General features: G+C 33.7%; 1 protein-coding gene across 1 annotated transcript in view; it reads left to right on the top strand.

The window, feature by feature from the left end:
* The window catches only part of CDH9 (cadherin 9), a 127,886-nt gene extending 118,339 nt beyond the window's left edge, over window positions 1–9,547 (top strand). Inside the window, exons 10-12 of the mRNA XM_059061040.2 lie at window positions 3,995–4,112; window positions 4,191–4,442; window positions 8,522–9,547. Coding sequence (XP_058917023.1) covers window positions 3,995–4,112; window positions 4,191–4,442; window positions 8,522–9,009 — 858 coding nt within the window. The 3' untranslated portion in view covers window positions 9,010–9,547. The remainder of the gene's footprint in view (window positions 1–3,994; window positions 4,113–4,190; window positions 4,443–8,521) is intronic.
* Window positions 9,548–15,326: the final 5,779 nt, after the last annotated feature.

The following is a 15,326-nucleotide window of genomic DNA, read 5'->3' as shown; positions in this document are numbered from 1 at the left end:
CAGCTTTCCTTGTCACTTGTTTATCTCTCCTTACCAAAAAAATCACAATAATCTTAAAAAGATGATTTTTAAAATATTTTATAATCCATAATATAATAGGAAAAATTATAATATATGCTTTAATTTATAGACTAGTTACATAATGAATATCACATATATAAAAATTTCCTACCTGGATTCATAATCATACTGATACTGAGCTATAATCACAAATAGAATGAACATACATTATTAAATAAAATGAAGTATGAAAATAAAATTGCTGTGTTAATATAAAGGAAATCATAATAATTGTCTTGTTAATTACATTTTGCTACTTTGAGTTGCTCAATCAGGACATTTTGGTTTGAGACGAGTTATATTTTGTTTGTGATTTTTCGACTTTAATATTAGTGAGATCAAAAAGAGTGTACAAGAGTTACAAAGTCCTCATATAAAGTAATATTTCAGGTATCTCTAAAGTAATTTAAAGAAAATGCAGAATATTGTTCATTTTTTACACGAATACAGTATTTTACAAATACAAATACTGTATTTTACAAATACTAACTGCATAAATGTTATTGAAAGAAATTTTAACGAGTTATTTAGATAGTTCCTTGAGGAAAGAGTAGGTAGATGGTAAGAATCATATATAATTCTATCATGTCCTTTTAATAAAGAAAATAAAGTGAAATATAGTCTCTTCTATTCCGGTAGAGATTATAATGAATTGAATATTTCTGCCCCCTCAAAATTCATATGTTGAAGCCCTATCCCCTAGGGTGGCTGTATCATCTGAAGATGGGGTCTCTAAGGAAGGAATCAAGGTTAAATGAGGTCATAAAGTGGGGCTCTGATCTGACAGTATTAGTGTCTGTTAAAGAAGAGACACCAGAGAGATCACCCTCTATTGTCATACACACGATCAAAGGAAAGGCCATGTGAAGATGTAGCAAGAAGGCAGCTGTCTGAAAGCCAGGAAGAGACCTCTCACTAGAATCCCACTATGCTGATACCCTGATCTCAGACTTCCAACCTCCAGAATTGTGAGAAAATAAATTTCTGCTATTTAAGCCATTCAGTATATGGTGTTTTGTTATGGCAGCTCAAGCAGACTAAGAAAGAGGTACATACCACATTCCACTTACATACGCAGAAATACAAATGAAGTTTTTATTTTCTTTTCACCAGCAAATAATCATTACACAGTTATTTGGATTAAAAATTGTTTTCCTTTTTTCACTTCATAACAAGTAATGGGCATATTTTCAGTTCAATGAATGATTTTAATTTGCTGCTTACTTTTCAGAGCATAGCTACACGTTAGTTAGCTTATTCAACTACCCATTTATTAATGGAAATTTTGTTTACCAACAAAATGTTACTCTAGCAGGCAGCACTACAGTGAGCATTATAATACATGTGTAGTTGTATACTACCTGGAATCATTTTTCTTTGATGAAATCCTCAAAGAAGAAATAAATTTTATCTATAAATACTCATCAGTGCTTCCAAATAGTGCTGAGAATATGTTATATACCTAGTAATAACTTCCACCAAATATGGATAATTGCTCATTTAATGGGCAACACTAGATTTTAAATACTATCTACCAATATGTAAAATCTCATAATAATTTTAACATGGATTCCTCCAAAATTATTGAGGCTGAACATTTGATAGCTATGTTAGTTTCCCAAAGCTACCATGACAAATTTACACAAACTAGATCGCTTGAAACAACATAAATGTATTCTTTGACACAGTTCTGGAGGCTAGAAGTCCAGAATCAATGTGTCAGCAGGTTCATGCTCTCTCAGAAGGCTTTAGGGGAGGATCCTTCCTTGCCACTTCCTAGCCTCTGTGTTTGCTGGTGATTCTTAGCGTTCCTTGGTTTGTGGACGCAAATTACTCCAATCTCTGTCTCCACTGTTATATGATATTATTTCTGTATCTCTATTTGTCTCCATATTTCCCTCTTTTTGTGAGAACTCCATTCACTGGATTAGGGTCCACACTAATTCTGTATGACCTCATCTTAACTTGATTACACCTGCAAAGAGCCTATTCCAAATAAAGTCACAACACAGGTACTGGGGATTAGGTCTTAAACATATAATTTGAAGGGACACAAGTCAACTGATAAGAGCCTGTAGATAGTCTTTACTTATTTATCTATTAGCATGCTTTTTTATTGTTTCATGTGAGTTATTTACATATTACAAAATTAATACTTGAAATGATAAAGTATAATTGTCATTAACTAATTAAAATTATTTTAATATATACTACTGCTATTAACATGTCTATGTCATTGTTTATATAATCGGTGGAAAACAATTTTCCTGTTAATATTAACAAGGTTAAAAATAAAACATAATATAGATGTCAAGCTACTGATATATTCTCTTAAAATATGTTTAAACAATGGCTCATCTAATCATTTCAAGAACTCAGTCATACAATGAAAGGATCAATGATGTTTATGATTAAAATATTACTAAATATTAGTTACATTATTGCCATTCTGGAACAGAAGTTTGAGCACAAATATTAGATCTTATATAAATTTTTCTATGTCATGTGTCAATCTTATAAGGAGAAAAATCATATCAAGTTTATATTAATAATTATGCACTTTCAGAAGTATTGTATAAAGAAACATATGGTTACATATGTCACTGTCAATAAAATGAACAAAATTATAGTTAATATCAAAGAGGAAAAAGTATTAACTAGTGAGTATGCAGGTTGGTATGGCCATAGAAGGTACACAATAACAAAACAATGGATACATTAAACTACTGTAAAATTCTAATAATTCTTCATCACAGAATGTTGGACTATTATACCTTGAAGTGGTGACACTATTTGTTTTTGTAGAACAGAAGTCTGAAAGTAATGGTAATTAAATGACTGTAAATACAAATCACACAGATGGCAGACCCAGGACTGGAAAACAGGCACCCTGATGTGTAGCTTTGTGTTTTATCCACAATAAAATGCTCAATGGAATTTTTCTGCCCAACCTGTCATTTGCTGCTCCATCTTCACACTATGGTACACCTCTGACCTACAGGGAGCACAGCTGAAAGGTGCTATAATTTCTCAAGTTCAGCAATGATTTTAAAAAACGTTAGAAGCATTTATTTGTATATTCTTCCAAATTTTGCAAATACCATTAAAAAGAGGAGGAGAGCTTCCCTGGTGGCGCAGTGGTTTAGAGTCCGCCTGCCAATTCAGGGGACGCGGGTTCGTGCCCCGGTCTGGGAAGATCCCACGTGCCGCGGAGCGGCTGGGCCCGTGAGCCATGGCCGCTGAGCCTGCACGTCCGGAGCCTATGCTCCGCAACGGGAGAGGCCGCAACAGTGAGAGGCCCGCGCATCGCAAAAAAAAAAAAAAAAAAAAAAAAAAAGCAAACAATTTGAATAAAGTATGCAATATGATTGTAATTATGGTGCCCCATAGCTTTAAAATCTTCTCCTTTCTGCTATTATATGGAATATTGCTCATATTCCCAAAACTATATTTATAGTTTCCTTAATCTCCAGGAGTGGTTGTGCTAAGCACTTTTTTTTTTTTTTAAAAAAACACATCTGTTATGCCCTTTCCCTTTGAAACAATCATTATCTCGTGGAGGCAACATACTTGGTAACCAATTCATAATAAAATGGGCTGGTAGTATATATTAACAATGTTAAAAGACAAAAGATTGGCGTGATCAAATTTTTCTTTTCTTTTCTTGGATACTAAAGTGGCCAGGAATCAGATAATGATCCATAGAGGTGCTCTGCAAACTGATACTTGATGGGCATTTTTCATTTTTCATTAAATAAGTTACATTAGACAGAACTACAAAAAAAATCTTGGCAAAATGTTCTGAAAATGGAAATTTTTGTTAAATTTCAGTATTTAATTTCAGTGATATATTTAAAGCTCAAACACTGATTTAAAATGTCCTGTAATAACAAGAGTTGCTTTGTGTGCTCTATTAATTTTTCTTTGGTTTTAGTTGATTCAGACTGTCAGTGTCATGGACAAAGATGATCCTCCCCGAGGCCACAAATTCTTCTTTGAACCAGTGCCAGAATTTCCCCTCAATCCAAACTTCACCATTGTAGATAATAAAGGTACAGAATATTTTTGAAGACAGATATTATGAAACCTCAAGAGGCAAAATTTTAAAACTGGTCTTTTTGTTTTTTCAGATAATACAGCAGGAATCATGACTCGAAAAGATGGGTATAGCCGCAACAAAATGAGCACGTATCTGCTGCCAATTTTAATCTTTGACAATGATTATCCAATCCAAAGCAGCACTGGCACACTCACCATTCGTGTGTGTGCCTGTGATAATCAAGGTAACATGCAGTCCTGCAATGCCGAGGCCTTGGTCCTCTCTGCTGGCCTGAGCACGGGAGCTCTCATCGCTATCCTTCTCTGTGTCGTCATACTACTTGGTAAACTATGCCCCTGAAAGATATGCCCCTGAGACATGCTCATTCAACTCAAGGAATTCTCTCCCTCATTACCCAGTGACTGCACACTGAAAAGCACTCTTCTTTAGAGCTAAAGGCTGAAAAATTTAACTTGTTATTAAAATTGTTCTTCCAACTGAAAAACAATTGAGTTTTTGACTGTGGATAGTTCTAGCTTTAAGGAGACCGAAAACAAGGATATAATAGCTAGTGATACATATGTATATTTTAAAATATGTTTTATATTTATAGTGTTTAGTGTTAACTAAGATCGTCCCATTTCTAAGGATATTTCATTTAATAATTGATTTAATTTTCATATCAACCCTATAAGGTAAATACTTTTATTCTTCTACAGAAAGGTTAGATAACTTACACAAGGTCACTCTTTCAGAAAGTGTTTTAACTAGCATTAAAACCCAGATTATTCTATTTCAGAATCCACCTTTCTAAGCATTATCCTCAAAACAAAAGACTACTTTACAAATAATATTCCTAACAAATACTAAGTTATGTATATCATAAATGGAATTGGCCAGTGCATTTAACTTGTCACCGTAAGATAAACTTTTTTTTTCCATAAAATTTGTTAAATGTAGGCACAACATACCAAATTAAACTTTAAGTTCATTTCTCAAGATATCACGATGGCATTGGGGTCATACCTACTAGAGCAATATTTTCTAAATAAAGTCATGTTTCCAGTGCAAATGCTTTCTTTGAGCATGCCCTAACAGGACAATGATTTAATTCAATTAAACAGTTGTTCCACTGTAACACATTCCCCCAAAACTTGTTTCCATCAAATATTCATCCAAAATGAATGCTCAGGGCAGGAGAGCTAGCCAAATTTATGTCCCAATGCTCGTATGTGCTGGCTCCTTTTCACTGCAAATCCTCTCAGGCTATCTGGATAAAATCCCTTTGGCCAGATATTCTTACAGGACTTCAGTGAGGAACTGATGCAAGTGGGGGAAAACATTTGTCTCAGTTATGAAGATCCAACTATTTAGATAAACATTTTTGTAGGACGGCTTAGAGCTTAACATACTACTACCATCAGCAGCAGCAGCAGTCCACATCTCTACCTGCTGCTAGAAAGTTCAACTCCTCCATAAAATATTTTTGTATCCTCACGGAGATTAAATGTTGGCTTTCCTTTTAGCTAAGTGCTACTGATATCATATTGCTTTACTTGCTCAAATAGTTCTACTTTCCTAATTTAGGACAATATGGAAATATGTATATTTCAAATTTGATTTTTTAATTTCAATATTAATGTAACACATACTAACACATAAAGACATGCATGCATACAAGAGGGAACATAATCCACCCCCCAAAATACGTTTAGATATTATAATATTATCCAACTAAATTGGATAATATTTTTATCTACGCAGAAATCCTAGAAGGTGTCTTTTATTCTGAAAAGTCTGCCATCTTTCTGCCCTGGGAAATATAGAAGGCACACAATTCTTGTATTTTACCTTCTCAATTTATTGACTAAATGTGGAATGATTTTCTCTTATTTTAGTTAAAATGGGTTCTAACTCATGAGGTTTCATTATAAAAGTTCTTTAAGCATCCTTGCTGTTATTTCACATCTTTATACTAATGGCTGGACATAGTTACTATACCTCTGAGTTAGAAGAGTCTGCTTTTTGCAAAATGGTGATATAGCATGGACAATAATATTTCAGACCTATCCTGCTACAGTTTGAAGAAATGTAATTCATAGTTTATATCCATGTTACAAGGCAAAGCAAAGTAGCGGGTAAAACCTAGGGCAGGGCTTTTTAATCTTTTTGGTTCCTTGGACACCTTTCATAGTGAAGATGAAGCTATGGACCTATTTAGAATAATAATTTAAATTTATAAAAATAAGACATGAAACACAAAAGGAAATACATTGATCCAAATTAAACAAAAAAACAAAAAAGCAAACGTGTTTAATTATTGTCATATATGCTTTGTTCTAGAACAAGTCTAATGATTATTTGTAATACATCCTAACTATAATATAAAGTATCTGTGATTTCTTTTGGTTCAAAAGTCACACATACTGTTACTATCACTACAGTTTATGCTGATATCCATAATAGAAAAAAATGTTCAATTCAAGTTATAGTGAAAATATAACTTTCTATATTACAGAATATAGCATTTTTTTCTACTCCTTACCTTAGTCTCTTTGAATTTCATTCACATACACCAGATTAAAAACCTCAGTCGAGGGAAAAGAAGCAGATAATTTTGGCCTGACAAAGCAGAAAACCCTCAGAGCAGATTCTGAGGACCATTTGTGAAAGTTCGTAAACATTATATTAGTTAAGAAACCCTTAAAAACAACAACAAAAAAGAAACCCTTAAAACTATTTGACTATATGGCTTTTCTTCTATGCATAGAGAATTTATAAATTAATTCATTCAGTATTAAACTTAGAAAGAACCCTGTTTTTCTACTGCATGATTCACTAGACTTGTGGATTCCAGGTCTATGTTGGATTTAATTTATGATCATCCTTCAACAGAAGAGAGTATAGATATGTCTCATTATTAATGAAAAGTTTTTTAAAATGTCTTCAACATGATTCTGAATATAGCTCAGTACGCAAAGCCTGATCTGTAGAGGTTAGTGAAGATACTTCTAATGAATCTTTTGTTTTCTTCTCACCAATTAGTAAGAGCTAAGGAAAGTGTATTGGCCAATATGACAATAGCATTGTATGGGCCTTAAGTATAGTTACAGGGGCCTCAAGGGCCATAGTGAAGTGCAGTCTCAATGGAAATGAGTTTGTGTAATAATCTCAAAACAAAGACTGAGAAAATGAATAGTAGGTTTCTGAGGCAACATGTTTTTATTTTTCAGTAAGACATCAGTAGTATTGACAAAACATTTAACTTCCATAAAGTAAGGAAAACCTGGTTTTTGTTTCTCCCCAGCAATGTATAAGTATGCTTTTGGAAAATATTCTTTATTTAATTCTTAAATTCCTTATGTATAAAATTATGTACTTGGTTCATTTTCTATGGAAACATATTTTGTTGGAAATCATGTGATCTTTCTTATGTTTTAAATGTAACTTTTAATTTCAAAATGTATTTATCTTTCAAATGTTCATTGTCAAATATATGCATAAAATTTTAAATTCCAGTAGTATAACAAGAAATAAGGAAGTATGTCATATGTGGGGAAGTTCATAGTTAACTTGATAACATAAGCATGTAAATAATAATACAGCATATACAGGGAGCACAATTAACATTTCAGCCCCAATGTTTGAATGCAACTATATATCAAGGAAGTCCTCAGAAACAAGGTAATATCTGTAAGATGAGAACAAGGTAAGGATGAGTTTGAGTTTTAATTTTATATTGTAGCTTATATAGAGTTATATTTCAGATTTTAAGCAGGCTTTCAAAACCAGGTCAATAAAAGAAATTAACTAAACAGATGTGACATATGGGAACATATGAGATTAGTAGCATATATATATATATGTGTGTGTGTGTGTACATATGTATGATATATATACACATAACATATATTATACATGCATATACACATGACATATGCATATATGTGAGCAATACTTTGCCTATATTCCCTTGAGTCCTTAATATTAAATTGGTACTGAATTTCTCTTGGGATAATAATGATTGTAGCTTTAGAATTTTAGTATTTTGAAACAAACATGCATTGGGGAAGAATGAGGTATTACATACTTATAGTAGGCTAAATGCATTCGCCATAACTGAAGATTTTCAATGCCAGAGCCCCAAAGGAGATTGAGTCTTGAAAGTAAATAAATGGCACTGTAATATCTGTTTCTTTATCAATATAGTACATCCAGTCACTGGCCCAAAACATCCTGTATTTGTGTAGAATAGTTACTCTTTATATCCAAATGAACTTAACACTACTTACACCACACCAAGGTCACAAATACAAAAGTGCGCTATATTAATTTAAACCAGAATCAAGAAATCTCACAATTTTCTCTTTGTTTTTTCCTTCTTGTTGTTGTTGTATTTGTTTTTTTTTTTTTTGTTAATAGTTTTAGTTGTGCTGTTTGCTGCATTGAAGAGGCAAAGAAAAAAGGAACCTTTGATAATTTCAAAAGACGATGTCCGGGACAACATTGTGACCTACAATGACGAAGGCGGCGGGGAAGAAGATACCCAAGCTTTTGACATTGGCACATTAAGGAATCCAGAAGCAAGAGAAGATAGTAAATTTAGAAGGGATATAATGCCTGAAACAATTTTTCAGATAAGGAGGACTGTACCTCTGTGGGAAAATATTGATGTGCAAGATTTTATCCATCGAAGATTAAAAGAAAATGACTCAGACCCAAGTGCACCTCCTTATGATTCACTGGCAACGTACGCCTATGAAGGGAATGATTCCATAGCAGAATCACTCAGTTCTTTGGAATCTCCCACAGTAGACTGTAACCAAGATTATGGTTACCTCAGCGACTGGGGGCCTCGTTTTAAAAAACTTGCTGATATGTATGGGGGTGATGACAGTGACCGAGATTAAGAGTATGCTATGACTTCATGGACAACAGTGGAAGTACTCTCTTTGTTACTAGATGGAGTGGCCTGCATTCTCTTCCTTGGAGGAAAATTTTTAAAAAGTCAAAATTACAAACAATACTTAGGTGTTGTCTTAGTAAGAGTTTGCTTAAACAGTAAGTTTCTGTGAATGAACACGAATGACATAGATTTTAAAAAGTAATAATAACCAGTTCACCCTCTTTGACTAACAATCTCTGAAGGAAAGTATATCACATCAATAATCAATAAAAAGTACATAAAAGGCTTTTTGTGCCTTTGCTTAGATATAAGAACTTTATAAATAATGTTTTCTTAACTGACTTACAGTCACCTTTACTATTAAATGAAACATTGTGCAACTGCTTTGTAAATTAATATGAAAAAATATATCTCTAAAGAAATAGGAATGACTATTACTGCCATATTTATTTAGTTGAAGAATGTCTTTCTGTTAATTCATTCATATTTTTATAAATGTATATTTATATTTTTGTATTTTTATGAAATAAAATAGTATTTATAAAAATAAATTTCACTTTATTTAATTCCTAGAAGCAGTTCTGATCTCACTTATAACATTTTTTAAACATCTTTAAGGGTAAAACATGATTTACTCAGGGAAAAAGCAGCTAAATTATTGCATGTAATTTGGAAATAGAATGTGGTAGGACTATAGTGAGCTTTGGTACAAGTTGTGAGTTTCTTCTGCAACCACTCGACTATGGACAAGTGTTTACTGAATCACTGATGTCTACCCATCGATAAGGATGTGAGACACATTTACAATATAAAATATTATAAATATACTTGTGAACAATTAACTTTAATTTTTTTGTACAATTCTTTCCTATGGGATCAACCAGTAAATTTTATTGAGTGTAAATGAACTATGTGTCAGTAATGTGTAGATGAAGAAAAAAATCTAAACCACTCTTCCTTCATCAATAGTATAGTTTCAGAATGAGAAATGATAGTTCCAACTTTTCTTTTTCTTTATAATTAGATAACTGATGGAATATAATATGGGTAACATTTAAAATGTATATTACCAAATTAGTAGAGTTTTTTTAATTGATAATTTTGTTGAGGATGTTGGAAGCCACTGTATTTGAAGAAATCTTGAAAAAACTAGTGGCAGGTAGACTGGAGATAAGGAACCTTAAGGAATGTAAAGTTTTATTAATGATTGGGATTGTCCAGAAAACAGAATATAGACACCCTAAGACATAGGAAATATGAACAGAGAGGGATAATTGTGCATAGTAATCATTTGCAAATTTTGAAAGACTGCAGTGTAGAAAACTTGCCCTGGATTAGCCTGGAGAATAAAACCTAAACTGAAACATAGAAACTTCACAGGGAGATTACATGATATCCATTTTCTATGTCATGAATTATCCTCTTTTTCTCCTGTATTACTGCTCCTTTGAGGAACAAATATCTTGCCCAGGGTAATTTCTAGGTGGAATTTATATAGAAATTTGGCTTTGACTAGTCTTGTTAGCAAGCCTTTTAAAATAGCAACTATTTATTAACTTATAAATAGGCACTTATGCATTCTGTTACTATGTTGTAAAATATTTAAAGACCAAGACTATTTCAATAACATCACCACCAGTAGCTAACACATATTAAAGGTTTAATTTAATGCTAAGAAAACAAAAACATACTGGGTATTTTAAAAAGAAATGAAAATTTCCTATCATTGGAATTGCCCAGAAAACAGAAAATTTTTAGTTTTAGCTCAGAAAGTATTAGTTTTTACCTTAAGAAGTAATTAGTTTCTCCACTGCTAGAAATCTTTCTGCCTTAATCAAATATTTGAGGAGGATTATATAGAATGGCTTAAGGTAGTAAGAAAAAATGAATTAGATGCCTATTAATGCCTCTCATAATCATTTGTTCTATAATCACCAGAGAGATAAGTGACAATAAGTAAACACATTCTAAGAAGGCCCATAATTACTATATGAGTAACAACTATTTATAAAAGAAGAGATTATGTCAAACCAGAAATGGGGGAATTGGTAGTTGCATTGCCTGCCTGAGTTCACCATGCCATAAATACTAAGAGCACCACAACAAACCAAGCTTCAGTTGTAGACCTATAATTGTTATGGGAAAATCATATTGATACCAGATAAGGCATATTAAGTTTTTTTTTTTTTTTTTTTTTTTTTTTTTTTTTGTGGTACGCGGGCCTCTCACTGTTGTGGCCTCTCACATCGCGGAGCACAGGCTCCGGACACGCAGGCTCAGCGGCCATGGCTCACGGGCCCAGCCGCTCCGCGGCATGTGGGATCTTCCTGGATCGGGGCACGAACCCGTGTCCCCTGCATCGGCAGGCGGACTCTCAACCACTGCGCCACCAGGGAAGCCCGCATATTAAGTTTTTAAGCTCAATTATGAAGAATTGTTAATTTGACTACCATTTTTTAGCAATTAAATACTGAATTTACTTTCAGAGTTACTCCCTTCCTTCATCTGGAAATCAATGATGTACTACTGGAGTCTTCATAAGGGCAGAGTCAACAGATTTCATACTTAACAGGTACATGATTGTTTCTGCTATAAATCGGAGGGTCAGATTTGATCAAATAAATTACCAGATCTGTGTAATACTGATACTTCCCATAATTTTCCAGTAATGCTTGAAATTGCTTCAGTGGAAAAATGCATTTAAGAGTCAGATGAGATTTTATCATTTCCTTACTGGCAAGTAAAAAAATTACCTAACTTCTCCAGAAAAACAGACTTGAAAATATTTACCCTATTGGGTTTGGTTAATTTTATTTCACTAAATGCACACAATACACTCGATAATGTTAGTTTCAATCACTTGATTCTCTTGGACTGTGGAGTTGGTAACATCTGAGGAAAATTAATACTTAATGTGTGCTTACTTTTTAAACAAAATAACAATGAGCTTTGACTGCTTACACTTGAGATAGAATTAAATTAAACCCATTTGAGTAACCACTGTTCCAAATATAATTAAAACAATCATTGTTTTATTTTGAATGTTCAATAATTTTCAGAAAATATAATACCTGTCTATATTCATATCTGAATATTTTTCATTGAGAGGGAGCTACCTACATTATTAGAACTTTAACACACAATCTGAATGTTGTTACATTCAATCCTGCTCTCAGACATATGAAATAGATTCCAAAGACTTAAAAACCAAACTTGGTAAAGAAAACTAAACAGCATTAACAACAAAAACAAGCCAACAAATAAGAAAAAAAAAAAGTAACAACATCTTGCCTTAGCCAGTGGTTGAACTAACCTCAGTTGATTATTCCTTTTACCCTGGCTAAAGCACCACAATTGGCTTCCAGGATTCTTCATTCTTTTGGTTTTTCTTTTATTTTACTCAGTCTCCTTTCCTGGTTCCTTTTCCTCTTCCTAACTTTGTATTTTGGAGTAATCCAGGATCTAATCTGTTTTTTTCTCCATTTAAATCCTGGCCCTTGATGATCTTACTTATTCTTTCAGTTACTATACATATCTATATCTGTATCTTGATATAGATATAGCAATAATTACAGACATAAACTGAAAATTTTGAAATTTAGACCTCCCATCTTTACCCCTTTCTTAAAATCCAAACATACACACGACTATTCTAAATTTCCACTTGCATGTTTAATTAAGTGGGGTATGTCCAGATTTTAACTTTTAATTTTCATCCATAATTTATCCTATTCTCCACCTGTTTTATGTAGGTTGATGACAAATCAATCCTTTACTTGCCCAGGCCAAAAACCTTACAGGCATCCTTCATTCCTCTCATTCATATCCAATATTTTAGAAAATCCTGTTGACTGTACCTTCAAATTTTTCTGATATACAATGACTTTTCATCCTGTCTCCTGCTACAATCCTGGTCTAAAAGTATTACCTGGATAACTGCAATATGCTTCTAAGTGTTCTTTCTTACTGGCCTTTGCCCCTACCATCTATTTGAACACCAAATACAGAGCGGGTTGCATTTCTTTTTTCTTTTGTTTATTTTGTTTTAATTATATAAGGGTGAGCGTCTCATTTCTCGACTCAAAACTTATCAACTGTTCTTCAAAATGAGAGTCAGTCCTCCCAAATGATCTACTAGATCCCAATCATATTATCCCTTTAATCTTATTTGCCTCTATATCCGTAACTCATGTCACTTCAGTTATTCTGGGTTTCTTGTTGTTCCTTAAAGATGCTAACATTTTCCCCTTTGAACTGACTGATCATTCTCCTTGGAACAATCTTTCCCCAGATATCCATGAAATTAACTGTGTAACTTTCTGTAAGTCCTGGGTCAGATGCCACGTTCTAGATGAGGACTATATTAAACAATCTATTTAAAATGGCAGTCCTCCAAACCCATTTCTCCTTTCCACATTTATTTTAAAATAAATATTTTCTCAGCAAATATCACCATCCAACATTATACACAATTTGTTGGTCATCTAATTGTTGTCTGCCCACTTCTACTAGAATTCTTTTTGGTTCGTAAACTGGACCCTGTACACATAGGACAAGGCGAGAACAAAGAAAGAGGCAGGCTGCTCCAGATTAATATGTGGCAGTTTTAATAACCAAGGAATCTTACATGTGAGACCTGCCTTTGTGGCCTTAAGACAAGTAGATCTCTGCAATCTCCCACCAAAATCTTAAAGGTTTATACAGAAGCCTTACCTGGGTCCAGTCACATATTCAATCCAGATGGTCTCAACTTACCTTACTCTCTCGAGGCTGTGTCTTTAAAACAACTCCTTGGTGTGGGAATGGTGGGCAGAAGGTGCTTCCCAAGGGCGGAGAGTGGGTGCGGAGCCTCCAATTGCCCGGGTCCAGTGTGCAGGTTAACCAGCAGTCACATCCTCTTGATAACTTCCTCCAGCAACGACTGGTACCTTTGGTTGACAATTTTCAGATATTATAATCTCTTCATACGTTATATTAACTAAAATATCCCATGTGTCTACATTAGTGCCTCATACCTTGTTGAAAAGCAGCAAATATTTTACAACTGGGGAATGGAATGCATAATATTTAGATATAATAATTAATTTGGTAAAATATTATGAATACATAGGAGATTAAAAAACAAATGTAAACAAAAATAATTATACTCAAATTTGTAAGTGTGCATGCCTTCAACATGATATTGATTATAGCCTAGATTTTATTTTTTTTTTTTTTTTTTTTTTTTTTTTTTTTTTTTTTTTTTTTTATTTATTTTTTAAACATCTTTATTGGAGTATAATTGTTTTACAATAGTGTGTTAGTTTTCCCTCTACAACAAACTAAATCAGTTATACATACACACATGCTCCCACATCTCCTCCCTCTTGCATCACCCTCTCTCCCACCCTCCCTATCCCACCCCCCCAGGCGGTCACAAAGCACAGAGGTGATCTCCCTGTGCTATGCAGCAGCTTCCCACCAGCTATCTAATTTACATTTGATAGTGTATATATGTCCCTGCCACTCCCCCACTTCGTCACAGCCCACCCCTCCCCCTCCCCATATCCTCAAGTCCATGCTCGAGTAAGTCTGTGTTTTATTCCCGTCCTACCACTAACCTCTTCATGACATTTTTTTCCCTTAGAGTCCATATATATGTGTTAGCATACGGTATTTGTTTTTCTCCTTCTGACTTACTTCACTCTGTATGACAGACTCCAGGTCCATCCACCTCATTATAAATAACTCAGTTTCATTTCTTTTTATGGCTGAGTAATATTCCATTGTATATATGTGCCACATCTTCTTTATCCATTCATCTGTTGATGGACACTTAGGTTGCTTCCATGTCCTGGCTATTGTAAATAGAGCTGCAATGAACATTTTGGTACATGAGTCTTTCTGAATTATAGTTTTCTCAGGGTATATTCCCAGTAGTGGGATTGCTGGGTCGTATGGTAGTTCTATTTGTAGTTTTTTAAGGAACCTCCATACTGTTCTCCATAGCGGCTGTATCAATTTACATTCCCACCAGCAGTGCAAGAGGGTTCCCTTTTCTCCACACCCTCTCCAGCATTTATTGTTTCTAGAGTTTTTGATGATGGCCAATCTGACCGGTGTGAGATGATATCTCATGGTAGTTTTGATTTGCATTTCTCTAATGATTAATGAGGTTGAGCATTCTTTCATGTGTTTGTTAGCAATCTGTATATCTTCTTTGGAGAAATGTCTATTTAGTTCTTCTGCCCATTTTTGGATTGGGTTGTTTGTTTTTTTGTTATTGAGCTGCATGAGTTGCTTATAAATTTTGGAAATTAATCCTTTGTCAGTTGCTTCATT

This window comes from Kogia breviceps, chromosome 4 (genome assembly GCF_026419965.1).
Source record: "Kogia breviceps isolate mKogBre1 chromosome 4, mKogBre1 haplotype 1, whole genome shotgun sequence".
Taxonomy (NCBI): Eukaryota; Metazoa; Chordata; class Mammalia; order Artiodactyla; family Physeteridae; genus Kogia; species Kogia breviceps.
The sequence above is the reverse complement of the archived record's forward strand: the minus strand, read 5'-3'. Positions and strand labels throughout refer to the sequence as shown.